This window comes from Pan troglodytes, chromosome 9, assembly GCF_028858775.2.
Source record: "Pan troglodytes isolate AG18354 chromosome 9, NHGRI_mPanTro3-v2.0_pri, whole genome shotgun sequence".
In the NCBI taxonomy this organism is placed as follows: domain Eukaryota; kingdom Metazoa; phylum Chordata; class Mammalia; order Primates; family Hominidae; genus Pan; species Pan troglodytes.
In genome coordinates this window covers 122811047-122833445 of record NC_072407.2, presented here as the reverse complement: position 1 = coordinate 122833445, position 22399 = coordinate 122811047, and the positions used below count along the sequence as shown (strand labels likewise).

The following is a 22399-nucleotide window of genomic DNA, read 5'->3' as shown; positions in this document are numbered from 1 at the left end:
CTGTGGGTTGCAACCCATTAGTGGGTTATGAAATCAATTCAGTGGGTCAAGACATGCATTTTAAAAAGCAAATCTATACCTAGAATAGATCAGGGTGTAATGCACATAGCAGGGGTACCTTGTTTCACAAGCTTTGGTTTCAGTTACATATAGATGGATGTTTATGTGCATCCTGACTTGCAACCCAAATGTAAGTCAGGCTCAAGAAGTGTACAAGTGCCTGGCATAAGAGATCTGGACACTCTATCTGTTCACTACTCTATCATCAGACCTTAGCCGAGTACCTGGAACATAACTGGTTCTCAATAAATACATTCTTTTGCATCAGTGAACTCCTAGTCCTGGTCACTTGTTATAACTGAAGGACTAACTACGGTATAAGAAAATTATACAAGCTAAGACTTTTGAACACTTACCATATGCCAAGCAGTGGACTAAAGCCTTTATATTTGTCATCTCATTTAATCTTCCCAACCACATCACAAGGGAAATACTGCCATCATCCCTGTTTTACAGATAAGAAAACTGAGGCTCTGACAGGTTGGGTTTCTTGCCCAAAGCTCCATAGTTAATGCAGATTCAAACCCAGGCAGGTCTGCTATGCTACTAGATAGATATAGATACTAATACTAACAGATATTAATTCTATTGGGTTGGGACTCTACAGTTAAACATTTAGTAAACATTCGAATCCTTATCCTTTATCCATTGGCATTTGCCACAAGCGTTCCTGCCTGAGACCCCATATCCTTGAAGGTGGCCTTTGCTATCCCTTGTCTTTGATTCTGAGTTACATATTTAGAAGAGGACACGTAAATAAAGCTTGAGGAAGGGGAGGCTAGGCGGCAGAGAAATAAGCAGAGTGGGAGTTCTGGCTTCCCAACCAGCTCTGCCATCCACCACAACCGCCTCTGGGTGGTTCCACTCAGGATCCTCACACTCCCCTTCACCTGGGGTTTCCCAGTCACCCACCAAGCTTCAGCCTGAATGTCACCCCTCAGGGAGGCCCCTCCCAGTCTTTTGTCTCCATCAAGACCCACATCACAGACTTGTGCATAGTGCCCTGAACTACTGCTTTGTAGCACTCATCACGTTTGTAATCATATATTTAGGTAATTATTTGTTTCACGCCCCTCTCCTGTACCAGAGTGAAGAGACTCCATCTTGTTCACTATCATATGCCCAATACCTAGCATGAAATTGGCACTTACTACATATTGGCTGGATGCATGAATAAATTCCCGTTTGTGGCCCCAGCTTCCAGGGCAGTGCCTGGCCTATACAGGGTACTCAATAAATATCTGTTGAAATGAATTACAAAGTTCTTTTGGGCAAGTCATTTCTTTTTATCTTTAGTTACCTTACCTATAAAAGAAGGATACAGGCTTGCCCCTTCCAGCTCAAACAGGAATTCCTGAAAATGCTGGGTTTATTTATAAAGAGATGTAAATTTGCAAAGTGGCTTGGGGCAGAGCCTGAGAGAGATGGGCTTATTCTTTTTTACTTTTGTGAGTGTCAGCAACTCTCGTCTGAGCAGTTTCCTGAGCAGGCAACCCCAGAAGGTCTCAGACAGGTGACGGTAGGAGGCCACGGGCAGCACTGCTTCCCTGGCATGAAGGTGAGGCAGGTGGCCACTGATGTGAGGGATACAAGGAAGGCTCCTCTCCAATCTGCCACAAAACAGCCCTCTCTGAGCTGAACGAAATGAAGGTAGAAACAGGAAGGGTGGAATAGATGTGTGAACCCAAGAAACACAACTAAGGAAAAAGGAAAGAGGCTTTAGAAAAGAAGATTTCTGCCCAATAGATAGAAGAACTTTCCAAGAATGAGAGCTTTCCAAGATGGAATATACTGTTCCTGTAGGTGATGAGTTCCTTGACACTGGAGGCATTCAAACAGACTCTATGATGATCCATTTGCAAGAATCCAAGCAGCCAATTAGAGTGCTGCTGGTCTAGAAGCCCTTTAGTATTCTTTTTGACCGCAGGAATATAAGATCTGGATTCTACTTCTGCATCAGGGGAACCAGGAGAAAGGCAGGACATCAACAGGAGATGAAGTCCTTGCTCTTTGTGAGAAAACAGGAGAGCAGGAGTATGGGGCAGTGAACGCAGAGAAAGGGCCACTGTAGGAAAACTTCAGCTACTCATACGTTTGCTCATTCCTGGTCTTCTCTCCTGGCTGAAACTCACTACAGGTGATTCCATTATTCATGGTAGTTCTGTTCTATAAAGTTGCCACAAACACTGAATTAGGGAATACCGAACCATTTTTGTTCCTATGGGAAATATAGGGCTAGGTTCCTGTGAGCCTCTGGTCACGGTGCTTTCTTCAATCAGTCAATCACTTTGTTTTACATGTGTTGCTGTTTGCAGGCACCTCGCTTAATATATGTTGTTGATGCGTTAACATTAAACAACAGCACGCTCACTCAGCCAGAATGCAGCTTACCTAACACACGTGCTTTCTCTGGAAGGCACATCACTGTTCTTGTAGGTAGGAACACTAGATAGCACTTCAGCACTATGCTTAGGGGTCATTTTAAACAGAAACATTACCAAGAAAAAGCACAAAAATAGACAAGATGTGGCATGCAGTGGACTGTGAGAAGGACACTTGTTTACAGTATGAGAGCTGAAACAAGAAGACACGGTGCAGCCTTGTTCAGCCTCAGCTGGGAACGTGCACATCAGTGATTCCAATTTTTTGCTGCTCTGTACATGTCTGCAAAAGCACTGTATTGATTTGGGGGTTACAAATAGATTTTAGCAAGTAGTTGAATTTGCAAACATGGAATCCACAAATAATGAGGATCAACCGTACTTGTCTGCTCTCGACTGTGTAGCTTGTGCCAAGACCTGCCCAGACTTCCATCCCTAATCCCCAACGTCTGGCATAAGAAGCAGAATTTGGTCTAGCCCTCACCACTCCTCTTGCCAAAGAGAATAAAACCACATTGGCTGTTCTCAGAGATTCCAGTGACAGCGAAAATAATAGGGCAGGAGTGAAGCTCAGTCCACCCTAGTCAGCTCTGACTAAAAATGCCACCGCTGTATGATGCTTGTATGAACTTAATAGACTTCCCACCTAGCTCATGGTTTCTGAAGTTAAATTTCCAGAGACGAGCTGTGAGGATGCTCAGATCTCCTTTCTTTTCGGACAGAAGTACTAAGTGATTTTAAGAATTTCTGTTGCTGGCCAGGCATGGTGGCTCACGTCTGTAATCCCAGCACTTTGGGAGGCCGAGGCGGGCAGGTGACCTGAGGTCAGGAGTTCGAGATCAGCCTGACCAACATGGCAAAACCCCATCTCTACTAAAATACAAAAATTAGCCAGCCGTGGTGGTAGGCGCCTGTAATCTCAGCTACTTAGGAGCTTGAGGCAAGAGAATCGCTTGAACCCAGGAAGTGCAGGTTGCAGTGAGCCAAGATTGTGCCACTGCACTCCAGCCTGGGCAACAAGAGTGAAACTCTGTCTCAGAAAAAAAAAAAAAAAAAAGAAGAATTTATGTTGCCTACACCCCAACTTCCTCTTCTTTTCTTGCATAGTTGAAAATCTCAGACTCACTTATTTTTGGGGATGATCAAATTGGCCTTCCTCAAATTGCCGTGTGCGGAGTGCATGGCAGGATCAGTCAACACGAGGACTCATCTGCATACCCCTCTCTCACCTCCAGGAAGCTAGAAGGTGTTTTGAATTAGCTGCCGAGGAAAGAATTTATCAGAGAGCTCAGGCATGCTGGAGATTTTTCATCTTACAAGAAAATTACTGCCAAAGAACATGACACAGGCAGGCCATGCCTGGCTTCATTTGTTAAACGCACCAGGTGGAGAAGTACCTTGGGAAAGCTGGTTGTATTAATAACACAACTTTGCGCTCTGAGTGGCAGATGCCAATTGAACTCACGGTTTTAATGAAGCGCCCGGGTGGAAGGAAGCCGGTTACTTGCCGTCCTTCTGGAACTCAGGACACTGAAGTCAGTAGCATGCTGGAGGGCAGGGGAGGATGCAACTTCTGAGCTTTCTGCGATGGCCTGAGCATGGCCCGGCTCTGCCCCTAGCTGGAAGCTGGCTCACAGCAGGCAGCTAGCACGTGCCCGGGCCTTGCAGTGCTCTGGCTGGATGGGGAAATTTTAGTTTTGGGGGTGTCAGCAGCTCTTGTCTGAGCAGCGCTCTGTCGGGCAGGCCTTTGGGGTGCTGGGATTCTCATAGGAGTGGGACCATAGCTTCTGCTTCCCTCAGCTTCACACAAAACCAGAGCCACTGCCAAATGGAACCAGTGAGGCTGCCACATTAGAGAGTGGAAAAAGGAGGGGTCAGGCGTGGAGGAAGGAGAGGGACAGGCTGTGGGGAGGCCATCCTGAAGCCCTGAGTGGCCAGCCTGGTACAGCTGGTGTGCGCCCCGCCTGGCTGGCATGGGCCGGTCTTTGCATGGTTACCGCCAGAGTGACCTGGCCCTGGGCGTCTCGCTCACCCCCGTTTTGTTCTTCTCTCTGCCCTGAGCCAGCCTAGAAGCGAGACTCCGGGAATACGGCACACAAAGATAGACAGATACATAGATAGTCATCTCTGTGTGAGATGACAGAACTAAAATTTGCAAATATAGTAGAATCCTCAAAGCACAGCTATAAACAATGTTTCATTTTGCTCTCACAATAATTTTATGATGCACATAAAGCAGATATGATGATGATCACCATCCCTGCTTGACTGAGGAGGAAATTGAGAAACAGAATGCTAGAACAGAAACTGGGAGAGCTGGGACTCTTCCCTGAGCCTTTGACCATGAAGCCTTATGCCCTTCCCAGTGCCCCACACTGCCTGCTGCTGCATGTGGCTCCCTCACCTCCCTGGATCCACCTTTGTTCTTTCCCCAGGCCTGCCTGCCTGCAAACCCCACACCTCTGGCCGGTGGCCTGGCCCACCTCCCATCAGAGCTGACTGACGCAGGCTGCTTCCTGAGACCGAATTAGCAGGTCCGCCTCTTCCAGCTCTTCCAGGCATGAGCTGGCTGAAGAGGCACGGAAAAGAGTCACTGGGAACTGGCAAACTTCCCCAGACTGATCTCAGGCAGAAGCGTGATGGGGCACATTATAAGAAATACATTTAAAATGCAGCACTTTAAAACCGTGCTCTTCTGCCCAAAAGCAGCCCCCAGCTTGAAAATTTAAGTAGCTCTAATTTGTTTGCCGGCTGATGTGTGAATAAGCTTCTGCAGTCAGTGAATTTTCCATCAAAGCTGATAAGCAGGAAGTCCCTGTGCTTTGGGAGAAAGAACCAGACTTACGTGGGCCAGGAAGGCAGGAGAGAAAACGCCCTTCAGGTTACATCCTGCCAAAGCCAGCTCATCTGCCCCTTGACCGTTGTCCCTGGGGTGGACAGGAGAGCCTGATTCACTCACAGGAGAAAGTATTTCAGAGCCTTTTAGTGAAGTAGGGGAGCACTGTTCTTGGAGGATGGAAAGAAATGGAAAGGGGAAAGATATCAGTGATTGGAGGGGCCTTCTGCTTCAATTTTCAAATTCCAGTTGTCAGCGGGGAGGTTTGTCATAGGAAATCTCTCTTGAACAACTTGGTGAACAGTAGCTTTAGAGAACTCTCACGACAAAATCCTCAGGTCCCCAGGGCTCTGGTGTCCCTGTTGGCTATGAGCTCCTTAGGCCTGGACAGCACATCTGTGTGCCCCCTGCACACCTCCCCGGGGCCCAGGGAGGTGGGCTGTGCACACACCAGTCCCTCGTTCGCTCCGTATTCGCTCTCCAAGCCTGCACTGAGCACCACTCTCAGCTGGCTCAGGGAGCCCCCAGCACTGAATAATAGTGTGAAAAGGCTACAGTAGAGGGAGCACATAAACAGAGCACTGGACCGGTGCTTGCAGGAGCTGGGGATTAGGGAAGCCTCACTGAGCTGAGTTTTGGAGACGTGAGTAGGAGTAGCCAGGTGAGAAATGGGAGTGGGTACGGGTGCACTGGCACGGGCATGTGAGAGAGCCTGGCATGCCTGACCGTCACAGCATCTGGTATTGCTGGGGCAGAGCGTCGGAAGGGCCAGTGCAGACGAGGGGACTCAAAGGTATGCAGCACCCAGCACCTGTCATCCTGAACGCAAATGGGGGCTGCCAAGGGGTTTTACGCCCAGGAATGATATTCTCACTGATGTGTTCTCTGGTAGGAAAGACGGAGGCGCTGACCTCCAACTCTTAAGAATTTTTGACATTCTATGAGATGTTGTCAACTATTTTAAACCTCATTCCAATTTCCCTTCTCCTGGTTCCTTAATTAAAAAGAAGAAATAAGTGACTTCTCAGTAACCTTCAAAGCAGCCCCCCAGCCACCCATCTCTTTTTCTGCTCCCTCCACCCGGATCTGCCATCTTGAAGTTTCCTCATCAAAGGCAAAGTCACTCCCACTGGTTCTGGGGGAAATCGCCTGTCAAGCAGCCTCCTCAGCTGGCCCACGGAGGTCTGTTCCCCAGACGGAGAGCTGGCACTCAAGGCTGCTGATTCCCAGCAATCAAACCTGGCTCCAGCACTCTGAGCCAGGCTCCGGCAGAAGCAGCTTCAAAGGATCGGCATATTTATGGTAAATTCCTTCCTCAAATTGAAAATGTATTAGACAGTAGCAATCACAGTACTCTCAGAGCTACCTTCCCCCTCCCACCCCCCTCAACCTGTCTGAGCCTTAATAGCCCTTCTCCTTAGCACAGAAGGGGCTGGAGCTATGATGGGGTCAGCTCATAGTAAGAGGGGCTGGGGTCAAGGGCACAGATGCCGGGGGTACCTCTCCATGGAGAGCATGAAATGCCCCTCACTATTCTTCCATGCCATGTGAAGGCAATGTCAGTGCAGAATGTCATCTGACAGGCAGGGCGCTTTGATGGTTTTCTGTTGTTCTAGGTTTGTTTGCTTTTGAAATGGAGGAAGGGCCTAGATATGGGGACAGGAGTGGCTCCCACCAGAAAGCAGGTCTGCTAAAATTCCCACCAGAGCAACAGAAGCTATTTTCCAGAGTTCTCAGCTGCACAGGGCCACGATAAGAAATGCAGCTGCCTTTACATGACTCAGGAGTGCAGCAAAGCAAGTTCCACCGCTGCCAACGCAGGAGGATCCCAACTCCCCTGGAAAGGGGCAGAGCTGCCTCTGCGTGGGCTTGTGTCAGGCAAGATGGCAGGAGAGGAGATTAAAGAGAGGCAGCCTGACCTCCTAGCAAAAGGTGGGACCTACAGGAATTTCAAGGAGTTGGGTTGAATTCTCTGAGCCTTCTAAAGATGACACTGGATCCCTGAGTTCTTGGTTTGCAAGGGTGACTCAGGAAAGCCATCTTATCCATCCTCCTCCTTGGGTTAGAACTCAAATCATTCCAGAGAGCCAGCCCCTTGAAAGCTGGGTTGATATAAGCTTTGGAAAACAAAAGTCTGGCTGTCAGCTCACAAGGCTTATTACTGGCCCTCTCCTCATTGCCTGGCCAGTTTCTCCAGCTCTGTAGGAGCAGAGTGAAATAAATCCATGGTCTAAGGAAAGTGTGGCTCAGGTCTAATTTCTAGAAAAGTTCACATGAAAAGAACCCTGTGTACCTGGTGGGAGAAAGGCAAGTGGAATAATTAATTGATTCCAAAGCCCAGAGTTCAGAATGAATAAAAAAAATTGGAAAACAAATTCCAGTAAGCAAGCTAATGTGGCAAATAGAAATTTGGCGTTCAGTTTGAGGAAATTCATAATCCTCCAGTGCTCTCAGCTCTGTGCTGTTCAGCCCCATCTGGAGTGTGGTGTTCAATCTGGGCCTTGTGTTTTAATAGACAACCTAGACGAACCGAAAAGCACTAGTGGTGAGAGATGTGGCAGCCACATCATGTTGGGAACCGCTGCCTGAGAAAGGAAAAAATGGAAGAGCATGACAACACCAGCCCTGTACAGTAAGACCTGGCTGCAGTTTTTGCCTTCCCCAAAAGATTATGAGCTCTTGAGGGAACCATGATTCATGAATCTTACATTCCCGGCCCCTGACACAGAGAAGGTGCTCAAAAATTCTATGCTAAATTCAGGCATGAAAGAATAAGTGAACGAAGTAAAATCAAACTTTTAAAAAATATTTGAAGAGCTGGTAAGAAAGAGGAAGCAGACTATTCCTATTATGGCAGAATTAGGAGGCAGATTTTGACCCAGTGCCTGGAAGGATTTGGAATGTGTCCCTTGAGAGGCAGTGAATTCCTCAGCCCAGGACATGCTCAAGGAGAGGCTGGGTGGTCATCTCTTTCAGGGGAACAATGGAGAAACGTTCTTACACTGGGTTGGAGGAATCCATGAAAGGCTTGAAGGTCCCTTCCAATATGGTCTGGGACAATTCTGCATAGTGGAAAGACCTTGGACTTTGAAGGCAGACCCAGTTCTGCCTTGTACTTGTACTTGGACTTGGACTCAGACCCAGTTCTTCAATCTGGCACTTACTGGCTGTATGAATGTAGATACATGACTTCTTCTCTCTCTGTGTCTCAATTCCTTCACCTACAAGCTGACAGAATAGCTCTCCTGCAGGGTTGACGAAATGATGAAAAATTTTAAATACATACTTACACCACTCTGCACAGCACATCACGTAGGTGACAACAAATGTTAGCTACTATGTCAGTAGAGCCAGCTTTCTATGTAACCACAGGCAAGGACAAGACTGTACCATGCAATTCTAGTTTGGATAATTCTTGGGTTCACCCAGGTCAAACGCTGGGAGGTTACGACCTTCATTGCTCAGAGAAATGAAACTGAGGTATCCACGTAGTGATACACAGTGAGCCAACAGAAAAAGTTTAGATCTGCATCTTTAACTAGGAATAGCAAACCTCAAAGGCTTAATTAGAGCCTGTTAAGCCATTTCCAATCCTCAGATGAAAGATGCGCTCATCTTATTACAGCACTAACAAAGTTGCTTGGGGGCTGCTCAGAATCTCTGATCTTTAGACCAAGTTAAACGAAGGAAATTAAGGGCCTTATAATGCTGTGCTTCCTTCTTTCCCAGCCTCTTCCAAAGATTTCTCCCAAATCAGGAAGGGAGACTATACTTTCCTAATACTGTCCAGGCCATCTTCCGTGTCATGAAAAGGGAGGATATGAGATGGACAGCGGAGATCTCGCGTGCGCAAAAACTGGAGGGTGGAGCTGAAACAATACTGTCAACTTCTATGCCCATAAGCCAATAACTGGGCGATGGTCCGGGTTCAGAAATGTCACTGACAGGGCACAACAGGGAATTGTCCCTGACCCTGCAGTCTCCAGTAGAAGCTCCACAAGGTCAGTCCCAAGACTGAAAACCCTCTCCGAACAGAATCAAAATACTCATTTTTAAAATAGTAGAAAACAATCCTGAGTTCTGATAGACTATTTTTAAAATGGTAATAATCCTTTAATCAGCCACCGGCAGAGAATGTGGTATTTGGTTCAGATGTTTTACCAATTACAACCCACCAGGTCGCTGCGTGGGGCTTTCTAAATAATCAAAACCAGCTTTTAATAGTCACTCACCCAGACAGGAAGAGAGAGAATAAAACCAAGCCCCAATGAGAAGATGCCATTCTTAAGGAACGCCCAGCCCAGCTGGTCATCAGGACCCAGGCACTGTCCTGGTTTGCAGCAGGTGGCAGCAGACCAACAGACCTGGCTGAAGAGGTTTGATTTGGGGTTTTAGGGATTCCAGGAAAGTGAGGAATAGCCAGGAGTGGGGGATCCAAGAGCACGGGCTTTGCCATTGGACAAGCCTGAGCATAAATTCCAGCTCTGTCTGAAGTGCTTGCTAATAGCGGGACCAAGTTCCTTCTGCTCCCTGAGCTCCCGTATTCTTATTGGTGAAATGGGAGTTTATCTGCCTTGAAGGGCTGTCGTCAAGATTGGAAGTGATTTGTGCAAAGTGCGCATGTGGTGTCTGGTATGCAAAGAGTACTCAAAAGATGTTATTTCCCCTGTTCCTTGTCACTTTCTCTTCCCCTGCCCAGCATCACCTTGAATGGAATTGGGAGAATATTCGCGCAGAGATATTGACATTCCTCCCACCTGGAAGAGAGGCCCAATTAATTATCACTCCCTAAACCATTTCTTCATCTTGTAATAAGCAGGGGAAGGACACCTGTCAAGAGGCAAAGATCGGGCGGTGATTGGGATGGGACCTGGGGACCAAAGCTGCGAAGCTACATCTGTGCCCCTGATACAACACGCACAGTTTTTGCTTGGTACTCACAGCACCTAAACCAGACAGGGAAGCAGCAGGACACTCACTAGATTTGTTGAAAAAAAGGGGGGGGGGGGCAGGGCATAAAGAGAATGATCACCATCCACTTCACAAGTCCAATCAAGAGTCTGTGTCCCTTAGAGTAGCCGAAGGTCAAAGCACATCCTCTTTAATGGTCATTTCTGAAGCAGATTCCATCCAACACTGGCTCAAAAAGATGGGGGTAGGATGTGGAGAGGTCAAGAAAAAAATCTCTGTGAAGAGGCTGCAGTTCACGAACACTCTTCTACTAAGACAGTATTTGTCAAAGGGTAGTCTGTGGACCACCTGCACTGTAATCATCTATCTCGGTGCTGGTTAAAATTATGCAGATTCCTGGAATACATCCAGTTTTACTAAACTGGAATTTATAGCTGTGAGGCCTGGGAATGTCCAACTTTTATGAAGCACTCTCGGTCATCCTGGTGCACGTCTACATTTGAGAAGCCTGCCCTGCACCGCTTATGTGTGCTGCTGCCAAAGAAACTGCAGCCACTATGGAGGATGCCTCAGGGCACGGTCCCTTGCTGGCCTGGGTTGGGGGCTGAAGGATGAGCCCTGGGGGCTGATGACGCTGTTTCTTAATGACTCAGGCAGTCCTCTGGCCTCGGGGCTAGCACAAGCTAGCCTGAGCAGCGGCTGCTGGAGAAGCAGAATAAAGGTGAAGAGGTACTTGGAGCCTAATCGGCTGTCCTTCAAGTGGAGAGTGGGATCAGGGCTACCAGCCAGCTCTGCCACTGCAGGTGTCTCTTGATGGAGGGTGCTGGAAGTGGGCTCTTTCCCCAGAGCACTCACAAAGCAGGACTGAGGTCTAAGGGGAGTGTTTCAAAGTCTGGGATCAGGCTTTCTGTGGAGTGAGCATCATGTTCTCCTAACTATTCTTCCACTGTAATCATCTCCACCCCTTCTCCTTTCCCCATTTTCTTTTCCCGCTTACCACTCCTGACACTATGTCACATATATATTTGTTTGCCCACTGCCTGTCCCCTACTAGAATACAGGCTCCACAAAAGCAGCCACTTTCTCCATCTTAAAAAACGTATACCTAGAAGACAGTCTGGCACATAATAGGCAATCAACAAAGATGTCTTGAAAGAATGAATGAATGTTCTTCACTTCACATCCCTCAAGCACATTGGGGCTCAGAGAAAAGTCTGCCTGACAATTTCTCCACAGGCTGGCAGCTTCACCTATTCAGGGAATTAGGAGCCCGAGGGCACGATCTGAGTGTAATAACCCACATTTGCACTTACGGTTTTCTATGTCAGGCTCCCTGGACAGACCGTGAGCACTCTCTCTGTGCAGCGGCTGAATCTTTTTCAGCTTCCTTTCCCCCAGGCCCAGCATGGTACCTGATACACAGTGCATGCTCAATATATGACTTGTTAGATGAATAAAATGACCATTTTGTGAAACGCCATCCCCGTAGTTTCTGGCTGCCTACCTAACCCTGCTCTCATTTGAGAAATTATACAAAATGGTAGCTGTTATTGCTTACAGACAATGCAGCTCTGCCCCAGAGATACGAGGCCTTTCTGAGAGTCAGCAGCAGGACTCTGGGCTCCTGTCTGAGACTCTTTCCTTTTACTGCCTCGTCTTCCAAGAAGGGTGACCTGGCCTCAGGGCCCAGCATAATTATGATCTCCTAGAAAGAACTCCACTGGACTCTAAGGAGGGCTGATCGGAGCCTCTCAGATGCTGGGACCCAGAAGCAGGAGGCAGACGTGACAGGGCCTCCGCGGCCGTAGGGCTTCATTAGAATCACCTTGGGGGCTTGACAACTGCATCAGTTCCCGGGGCCTGTCATAGGCCTACCCAACTAGACTCTTGTGAGGTAGAGTTTAAAAATCTGTGTTTTTATTGCATTTCCAAGGTGATTCTGATGCATAATTTGTTGTAATGGTTAAGAACTTAGACTTTAGAGGTAGATCTCTCTGGGTCCAAAACCAGCTCTGTCATTACTGTTTGTTCAAGGATAAGTCAGTCAGTCCCCCTGAGCCTCAGTTTCTTCAAGTATAAAATTGGGACTAATAAAAAGTATCTATTTTGTAGGGTTAAAAGAGAAAATATATATGACACACTTAACATGGTATACGGCTCATGGTAAGAGCTTAATAAATGGAGGCTACTATGATGATGACAATCGCAGTGGTAGTGATGATGATGTTGGTGGTGGTGATGATAATGATGACAATGGCGGTGGTGGTGATGACTGGTGGTGATAATGATGACAATGGTGGTTGTGACGATGAGGCTGGTGGTGGTGGTGGTGGTGGTGGTGGTGATGGTGGTGATCATGATGGTGATGGTGGTGGTGATGGTGGTGATGATGGTGGTGGTGATGATGGTGGTGATGGTGATGGTGGTGATGGTGGTGGTGGTGATGATGATGATGGTGGTGGTGGTGGTGATGGTGATTATGGTGGTGGTGGTGGTGGTGATGGTGATTATGGTGATGGTGATTATGGTGATGGTGGTGGTGGTGGTGGTGGTGGTGGTGATGGTGATTATGGTGGTGGTGGTGGTGATGATGATGATGGTGGTGGTGGTGGTGGTGATGATGATGATGGTGATGGTGGTGGTGGTGGTGATGATGATGATGGTGGTGGTGATGGTGATTATGGTGGTGGTGGTGGTGATTATGGTGGTGGTGGTGGTGATGGTGGTAGGGTGATGGTGGTGGTGATTATGGTGCTGGTGGTGGTGATGGTGGTAGGGTGATGGTGGTGGTGATGGTAGTGGTGGTGGTGATGGTGGTGGTAATGGTGGTGGTGGTGGTAGTAATCATGGTGGTGGTGGTGATGATGATGGTGGTGGTGGTTGTAGTGGTGATGATGATGGTGGGGGTGGTGATGATGACAGTGATGGTGGTGGTGATGATGATGAAGATTCTTCATAATCTCCTGGAAAAGGTGATTGTGCAACCCTTCAGTGGTGTGCTCCCTTGTTCAGCCACTCTGACAGTCAGGAAGCTTTTCAATGTACCCACTTCTTGCTGTATTTAGTGCTCGGCTTCCTACTTACCAGCCTTTTCTAAGGCTGCAGAAGGGTCAGCCAAATAATAGGGAGTTGAATATTAGGGTGATGGCGAGGGTGGGAGATCTTCAAGAGACACTTCAAAAGTCAGATCCCTTTCAGATCTCTGTTTCTTCTGATGGAGGAAGATCTCAGAAAAGGGGAAAAAGGGTAATGGCGGAGAATGAGCAAAGGAGTGGGGAGCTGAAAGGAACTATGAAGGACAAGGCATCCCTGCAATGATGGAGCAGGCAGGGAGCGGCCAGAAGAGGAGCTGTGTCATTGGCATGGGGGTGGGAGCTGTGGGTTGGTCAGAGAAGGGCAGACAGGAGAGACCCAGCCATGCACTGCAACACTGAAGGGTTTCCTTGGCCTACATGTGATACAGTCTCTGCCTTGCCAGCAGGCTCCCTGGAGTCTAAACGGGCTCCAGGATTAGGGTCAGACTCAGGGAGTAAAATCCTCCCTGGGAATTCCCCCCTTACATGACACACCCTTGCCTCCCCTTTCACCCCAGTTCTCTCCTTCTTAGTATTTTGCTGGGGGTGCAGTCCCTGAGCCACAGTGGCTGATCTGGTGGCAGGGAGAGGCTGGTGCAGGTCAGGAGCCTTGCCCAGGATCCAGCCTGCTGCTGTTGGGGATAACTGGGAGCAGGAGGCCATCCAAAACACCGAGGCATCAATGAAATGGGCTGGGGTCTGAGAAAGGAACAGAGAGGAGGACCTGCCATCACCACGGCGCAGCTAGGCTTACCTGCCGAAAACCATTCCTTGTGAACTGTAAGATTTTCAAGGCGTAGTTGGACCTCTGGCCTTTGCTGTTGAATTCAATGTGGCCGGTAAGACCTTCCAATTCTACCTGTCCAAGAGAGAGTGAGTTACAGCACCAAACAGGCCCCAGGTTACACTTGCCCCCAAGCAAGATTTCTACACAGAGGCTATTTAAGGATGCCCAGAAGAGGCAAAGCAGTTAAGATCCTTCTCCTGCCCACACACAGCCAAGGCATCTTGAGATGACAAATGTGATGTCTGCGGAGACAATTCAGACTTGGCTTGGCCTGGAGTAGGAGACGAATGCTCCCCCAATAACCCCATACCAACTGCACAAACCAACCCAGTCATGGTGCTAACTTGAGCTCAGATTCCCCTCGGCCCCTCCTCCAGGCCCTTGGCTGTCCAAAGCATTCATCCTCTCTGGGCAGGCACTCACCCACCCCCAGGTCCACAGGAAGTCAGGATGACTCTCCACCTAACTCTAAATGCAAAGTCCAAGACACTGTGCTGCAGCAGGCTTCTCTGACAGAAGTCTTCTGTGTAGGGTAGAGATCCTCATTCACCCACCAGAGGAGGCATGGCTGGGGAGGACAACAATGGGAAACCCAGCCAAGCTAGAAGTCTTGAGCCTGCATCTCCCAGAGGGATGCCAGTCTCCAGCAGCACCACCCTTTCCCAGCTGTGTGGAGCTTTGCTGAGAACACCGCTGAACAGAGAGGCCAGGTGCTAAGTCTGGAATTCAGGGGCCCATTAATAGTGTAAGGCTCGAGGGCTGTTGCCTTCTGAACAAACTTCCATGAATTCTCAGTGGTTATTGGGGTTTAGGGAACAAATGTGGCTCATGATCCATTCAACTGGGGTCACCAGAGATCACTGATTTATCTGGGGCTGTAATAACAGACACATTTCGAGCAAGCCTGGAGTTGAGGGACTCTTGTACCTTGAACCAAGTGTCCCACCCCACCAGCCTGGGCACAGCCCTGCAGGGCCTCAGCCGCTCCTCACCATGCGCAGGTAGTTCATGAGGCTGGTGCCGTGCTGCCAGATCTGGGCCGAGCCGCAAGACAGGGGCTTCACGCCGATCTCTTGGCTCCGGTTCAGTTCCTGCACCGCAGTCACCACAGCATAGACAGCATCAAACAGCAGGGCCGAGGAGAGCTGGGAGAGGCCGGGGAGCAGGCAGAGGGAGGGAGTGACAGGTGTAGAGGAAGAAAGGGAGGGGAGGGAGAAAATAAGAGGAATGGAGGAAGAAAAGAGAAAGCAAAAGAAAGGGAAATAAGAGTGCATCTTCATCGCCCTTGGCCCACGTCCTGTCTCTGGGCCAGCTCTACTTCATCTAATAGTCAGGTGTTCACCCAAGACACACAATGGTGGCAAAGGATTCTCTGGGATTGAAGCCTTGTGCTGGCCCTTTGGGCCCCACATGATTTCAAGTGTACCCTTTTCTCTCTGCTCCAGGGAAACAAGCAACTGCCATTACTCCCAGGAATCCTCAAGAAGAGGGCAGGGCTGCTTATGTCAAGAAGAGAAAGGAACCTGGCCACTGCCCCGCTATCTGCCCATTCTATAAGGCTCAGTTGAAGGTCACTTCCTCCTACAAGACCCCACGATATTGTTTCTTCCTAAATGTGCCTAATATTAGTCCACTTTGTACTGTACAACTTGATGAGTAGGTATGAAGCACATGGTAAGTTCAAAGCCCAAAGATGAGTAGGAGCCTATTCCTGTGATTACAGCAGGATGGGGAAGGGAGGTAGGAGGAGACAGGGCACAAACAAGGGGAACATGAGACAGAGTGTGGTAGGTCCACAAAGGTCTTCCTGGGGAGGGTTCCAAAGAGGGAAACATCTGGTTGGGCAATCAAGAAAGTCTTTCATGGAGGATGCTGCATTGGAACTGGGCACTGAAGGATGGGGAGTCGCTGAGAAGAGGGAAAGGCATTCCAGAGCGTGGAACTGCAGGAACAAAGACTAGAAGGTGGAGAGTTGGACCACTCCTAGAAGGAGAGGAGGGCAGAGGAGGGGCGGGGCTGGAGGAAGCAATCCATCACTCACATGGCAGGGGTCATGCCATGCGGGGCCTGAAAGTCAGGGAAGAGGTCAGCACAGTTGTGTGCCCACATTTTCATCTTCCCTATTAAAATGCAAGCTTCTCAGGGCAGGGAACACACAGGACCTTAATCTCTATATTCTGCACAGCATCTGTTATGGGGCCTGTCGTGTGGCTGGCCCCTAAGACATTTGCTTGACTTGAATTAACTTCTGGCTGAAATTTGCCCACTACCCAATAAGTGGATACAATGTTTGCAGCCTGTGGGGAGGGGAAAGCTGAGTATCTTGGTGGAGGTGGTAGGAGTGGAAAGACAGAAGACACCTGTCCTTGAGGAACGTGCCATCTAACGAGGAGATGATACCACACTATGTTAATGTATGTGGGGTCCCTGGCAAAAAACAAACAAACAAACAAACAAACAAAAAAACCCTAGCAAGTGCAATTGACTATACACTCAGTACTGTGCCAAGGCCCTGAGGGGGTCCAGGAAGGCAGGTGGAGGCCTCCTGGGAGAAGTGGTGTTACAGGGCTAGAAGTCCACACAGAGTCCCATTATAAGGCAAGTTCCTTCACTGAAACACGACATTCCATCACTGGCGACTCAACATTGCCCCTTCCGAGCCTCCTCTTTCAACTGATGGCATCCTTGTGAGGGTCCCACATGAGACCCTTGTGAGAGCACCCTTGTGAGACCACCATTCCAGGGGACCGACTGCTTACAGCCTGCCTCCCTCCTAGCCAGCCCTGGGACACTGGCCCCTCCACGGTTGGATGGAGGGATGCTGTCTCGGGGTTTTTCAAGCTCTCCAGGCAGAGTGTAAGCAGTGTGAGACAGTGAAGTGTCGAGGAAAGAGCTTAAAAGCATGAACACCAAGCCCAGAGTCCAGATCCCAGCCCCTCACTATGTGCTGAGTGATCCCAGGCATGTGAATCCCTCCAAGTGAGCAACAATTTCTTTATCTGTAAAAGAGAAGCAGCAGTCCCTGCCTCACAAGTCTGTAAAAGTGCTCTGCAAACTGCCAGCGTCAGAAGACAGCATTCCTGAGGGCAGGGGCTGTGCCCCCTCAGGTCCAGACAGATGTTAGCAGGTGCTCAGGAAGCCGGTGTTGACTGAACTAAGTAAGGCTCCAAGGAGTGGTAAGGACAGGGGGCTACAGGCAGGGTGGATGGGCTTATTTCCTACCCAGTTTTGCTACATGTTGGGCCAGGAGGCCTATGAGGGGAACTGGGTGAGCCAGCTCTGGATAATCTCTTTAAAAGGCAATTACAGAGCAAAACAGTCAACAAAGTTTGTCTGTTCCAGTCCAAGTTCACCTGCATCACAAAACTACCTGGCTGGTGTATGCTTTCTTCCTCCCTCTCTCTCCCTCCCTCTCTTGCTGCTTCTTCTCCTCCTTGCCTTGCTTCTTTGCTTTATTCCCACTTTTATTCAGCCACTACCACCTGGCAGGTACCATAGACCTCAACACCTTCCCACTCTCCACAGAGACACTGGATCAGGCCACTGCCCTCGGCCTCCATCGAGTCTCCTGCCTCCCCTGCTCCAACTCCCTTCCTGTCTGTCCCTTGGTCCCAGAGCCTCCTGGAACCCGAAGACTAAGCAACAAAGGGCACCCAATTCTCACCATGGGGAACAGTGCACACCTCTGCAGTCTTGCTGAGCGAGGATGAGCTGGGCTGAGCCGCCACACTCCCGAGTCCCTCCATCCATCATCTTCCACTCTCTCTTCTCTGCCTCCCTGCTCTTCCCCTTTGCCCTCAGCTCCTTCTTCATTTGATTCGCCCTGCATGGCAATGAATGCTCCTTTGCAAGCCTACAACCGTCCTTGTCCTTCCATGTAACTCGCTTTCCCCTGAGCACATGTGGCTCTTTTATTAATGGGCCTCTCACATGCCACAGACTAATGCTGCAGATTCTCCCTTTCTGGCTTAGACAAATTGACGGGAAGTTAGCTGCCCCAACTGAAACTGGCTTCTAGATCCTTCTGTTTGGCTATTTAAATGATGGTATAAACCAATTTCTGTCCCACCTTCTCCCTTGCCTCCCAGTTAATCTCACCATTCTCAGATTCCCAAAATCGTGGAGTGATTGAACTGGAAGAAATTCTAGAAGACAACTCATCCGGCCGGGCGCAGTGGCTCATGCCTGTAATCCCAACCCTTTGGGAGGCCGAGGCAGGTGGATCACTTTGAGGTCAGAGGTTCGAGACCACCCTTGCCAACACGGTGAAACCCCATCTCTAGTATAAATACAAAAATCAACTGGGTGTGGTTGTGCATGCCTGTAATCCCAGCTACTCGGGAGGCTGAGGCAGGAGAATCGCTTGAACCTGGGAGGCGGCGGCTGCAGTGAGCCAAGATTGCACCACTGCACTCCAGCCTGGGCAACAGAGTAAGACTTCATCTCAGAAAAAAACAAACAAACAAACAAAACCAAAAAAAAACCACTCATCTGTCTTCTTTCACGAATGAAGAAACTGAGGCACAAGGCATTCTTCTCTTGCCCAAGGTCACAAAGCAAGGCCTGGAGGCCCAGTACCCCTTTGTCCAGACTGGCTTCCTCCCCTCTCCACAGCACTGTCTTCCACCTCCCTCCCTCCGAGAAGCCTAGGTTGTCATTGCTCTATCAGATTTATTCTGATGCCTCATCTCCCAGGACAACTTGCGGCAATCTTTCATTGTTGCCTTCTCTGCAGCAGATGGGAGCGTGGGACTCTGGCACCGGGGTGGGGGCAGGAAGGGGTGGTGGGCAGGCTTCTCTAATGCCCTGTGTTGGGGCCATCACCCAGTTTGCCTCCTGGCAAGACTGGTTGTTTGTCCTCACGTTAGCCCCTCAGTTAACAGCCATTAGCCACTGGCTGCCTACCTAGCACCCATTCTCCCCTTCTTCCTCCCATTTGACTTAGGTATCCTTCCCTGTCCCAAACTGTAAGGAGCTTCAGAGGAGGCTGAGTCAGCCCCAGGTCCCAGGGAATCCTGGGTGGTCCAAGGTCCCCATGCCAATATGTGATTTGGGACAGTGTGAGTGACCCCACTGAAACAATGAGCCGTGAACTGAGGCCTGGAATGAGGGGCTTGCTTCTCAGGAAAGTTTCCTGTCTCCTAAGAGGACGCTCCTCTCTCCTCTGGACATGTCTGTGTCTGGTTGGGATGCTTGGACTGCTGCAGCCAGCCCAGCTCCAGCCTGAGCATGAAGCTGTAACCAAGTGGGGACACAGCAGAGATGGAAAAGATTTGGTCTCCAACCTCACCACTCTGGAATCTTGCTAAGCCACGCAATAACACATTTCCGTTTTCTCACAAGACATTTTGATACAGGGTTTCTGTTGCCGAGAGTACTCTGGTACCAAGGCCCTGGGGATCCCTTTCCTCTCAGAGGCATTGTTGCACCAGGCCTCAGTGTCTACAGGCCCCCTCCCCAGGCCCCCTCTTCCTCCAGTGAGGCTGTGTGCTGGTCCCCAAGAGACCGTCATCACGGCAGATTTGCAGAGGAAGCACCACGCCATTTCTCACATCCTCCCACCAGGCCCCCAGCTGGTTCCTGCCACATGGTTGCCACTATTCCCACTCCGTCTGGGACATGGTTTTCTTGGCTGATGCTCTCTTATTAGCACATGATGTGGATGCTGAGATCCGTGCATGCCTGTTGGCAATGTTCTTTGGCATCTCTAATTCCATGGCCTTCAAGATTCTTCGAGTGCTTCTAGTACTAATGCCAGCTAGGGATGCTGGGCACAGGGAGCAGGTAGAAGGAAAATCCTCAAGGTTGTGGTCTCCTCTCCACCTGTGTGTGGCCTTCAGAGGGGTGAAACCACTGACGTGTCCCCTGTAGGCTCTGGGCTTCACAGTTCCTCTCTGTGATTCAGCCTGGGCTGGTCAGAGCTGACCCTTTCTAAACCCCAAACGTCTTCTCCCCCGCTGCAGTCTCCTCGGGTTCCTCCACCCATCACCAGGCGCTGTCTTCTGCAGGCTCCTGCCAATCTGCCCACGCTTCTCACCTGGATCCTTCAAACTGCTCTGAGAATTCACCTCCCAACCCTTGTGCCTGCAGCTATCTCCTCACAGTCACCAATCTCCTGCCCTCACCCAATTTCTCCTCTGATGGCGTGCGAGCCTGTCATCTCTCTGCCTCATCAATTTTTCCATCTTGTTTTAGATCTCCATCCCAAAGCATCTTTCTCCCTCTCCTAATTGTTTTTTCCCTCCGCTATTACTTACTCATTTAGCTCTGGAAAGCATTTGGGGCTACAGTCAGGGAGAAGCAGTTTCTGTTACAAAAGCCCTCCTGGCCGGACACAGTGGCTCACGCCTATAATCTCAGCACTTTGGGAAGCCAAGGCGAGCAGATCACGAGGTCAGGAGATCGAGACCATCCTGGCCAACACGGTGAAACCCCATCTCTACTAAAAATACAAAAAAAAAAAAAATAGCTGGGCATGGTGGCACATGCCTGTAGTCCCAGCTACTTGGGAGGCTGAGGCAGGAGAATTGCTTGAACCCAGGAGGCAGAGGTTGCAGTGAGCCGAGATTGTGCCACTGCACTCCAGCCTGGGCGAGCAAGACTCCGTCTCAAAAACAAAAAGCCCTCCATCCATGTCTCCACTTCTGGGCTCACCAGGGGAAGGAGACACCCCCCCGCCCCCCCCCCCCCGCCCATTTCCACCCCTTCTCTGTTCTCTCAATACATTTCCTTTTCCTTTCTCTCTTTCCATGGCCTCTACTCCTCATCTGTGTGTGCACGCCTCTCGCTTTTGTCTCTGCTTCTCCTGTCCCTGTCTCTTCTAAATATTAAATCCCCCAAATGGCTCAATCCTCATTTAAAATCCTCTCCTCTTTCTTGGCACCAAAACGTTGCTTGGCAATGAACCCTCGATTCTCTTGTTTTTATATTTTCATTTGGTTCTTCATTGTTATTTTCTTTTGAGCTGTTTGCAAATTGTTTAGGGGAATGCAAGGCTCTGTATAAATTAAGATGAATCAGTTCTGACTCAGGGAGCTGTGGCTGAGTTCCTTCCCCTTCCCATGACATGAAAATAAGAATATCTCCTAAATACACACCTGTAACCCTCATCTCTCTCCATGCCCCAGATGACGGGATTCCCAGGATCCTCCCGGATGCCCATTTGTCTCTGAACTTCTGCAGCTTAAACTCTACCCCCCAATATAATACCAGGACAGGAACCATTAAAATCCCATGGAATAGTTCTTACAATCTGGATTTTATTCAATGAAATAAACACTTAATTACAAACATCTGCTTTAGCCTAAATTCTAATTACTTAATCTAGCCATCTGTAATTTTAATGATTTTCCAGGATTTTTGTTCTTTGCAGCGTGATTAATGGGAATGGCGTGTGAAGCTAGCGGGTGTGTGTCTCCATTTGTGACATCCCTTCTTCTGCTTGCATTGTCTCAGGTAGAAGCACATCTGCATCTCCTGTCGGCCACCTGGCAGGTATGGCCTGGGGGCATGGACTGATCTTGCTTTCCTGGTTACCTCTCAGTTCAGCCACTCCTCCCTCAGTGCCCTTAGAACGGGGCTCCCTCTCCAGAAAGCTCCACTTAGAATGCCGAAGGCCTGACCCGGAAGGTGAGGAAGAGCGGCAGACCCTTACCCAAGTCAGGAGAAAAAGGCAATGGAGAGAAGAAAGTGCCAAGAGTGAAGAAAGAGCAGGGAACATCGTGTGGAGAGAGAGAAACAGAAAAGAAGGTTAGGGAGAAAAGGGTAAAGAAGGGGAGAAGAGGGAGAGAAAGAGAGAACGTCCCCATGAGGCTGGAGCTGCAGCTTTTGTAGAATGCTTGATGGTGGGGACAGAACCAGGCTTTTTTCCTGGAACTGACTCCCTCTCGCCTTCCAGCTACCCAGAACATAAAAGAGCTGGGCTGTTTGTGCTGTGAATTTCTCAGCCCCCAAAGAGACAGGAAGAGGCACCACTTTTCAAAAGCTGGTTGCTAAAGTGAGAAGCCTTGAGAGAGGTGTGTTGCTATTGTCACTGCCGTGAGCTTCCTTTCCACACGCTGAGGTGAGAGAGTCCGCAACACCTTCCCTTCCCTCTCGGAGGCCACAGAGACAGTAGCTGGAAGGTTCTCTGGCACTGGGAGACAGATGTATGTTCTACTCCAGGTTATATTGGAGTGCTGACCTCAGAGGACCCTTGATGTGCCATCCAGCACTTCCGTGCCTCAGTTTCCCCACTTGTCCAAAAGGGCTACATGACCACTCTTAACTGTTACGAGGATGCCCTGAGAAGGAAAATAGGAGAAGGCAGGATAATTTCATGGGAAGGGCTACAGGAATCTTCAGCTCTGTG

General features: G+C 49.4%; 1 protein-coding gene across 6 annotated transcripts in view; it reads right to left on the bottom strand.

Moving 5' to 3' along the window:
• Positions 1-22399, bottom strand: part of GRIK4 (glutamate ionotropic receptor kainate type subunit 4) — a 476087-nt gene that overhangs the window by 97618 nt on the left and 356070 nt on the right. For all 6 annotated transcript variants that reach the window (XM_016919844.4, XM_016919847.4, XM_016919845.4 and 3 more), the window contains 2 exons: positions 15042-15194; positions 14017-14121 (listed from right to left, as the gene is read on the bottom strand). In XM_016919844.4, coding sequence (XP_016775333.1) covers positions 14017-14121; positions 15042-15194 — 258 coding nt within the window. The remainder of the gene's footprint in view (positions 1-14016; positions 14122-15041; positions 15195-22399) is intronic.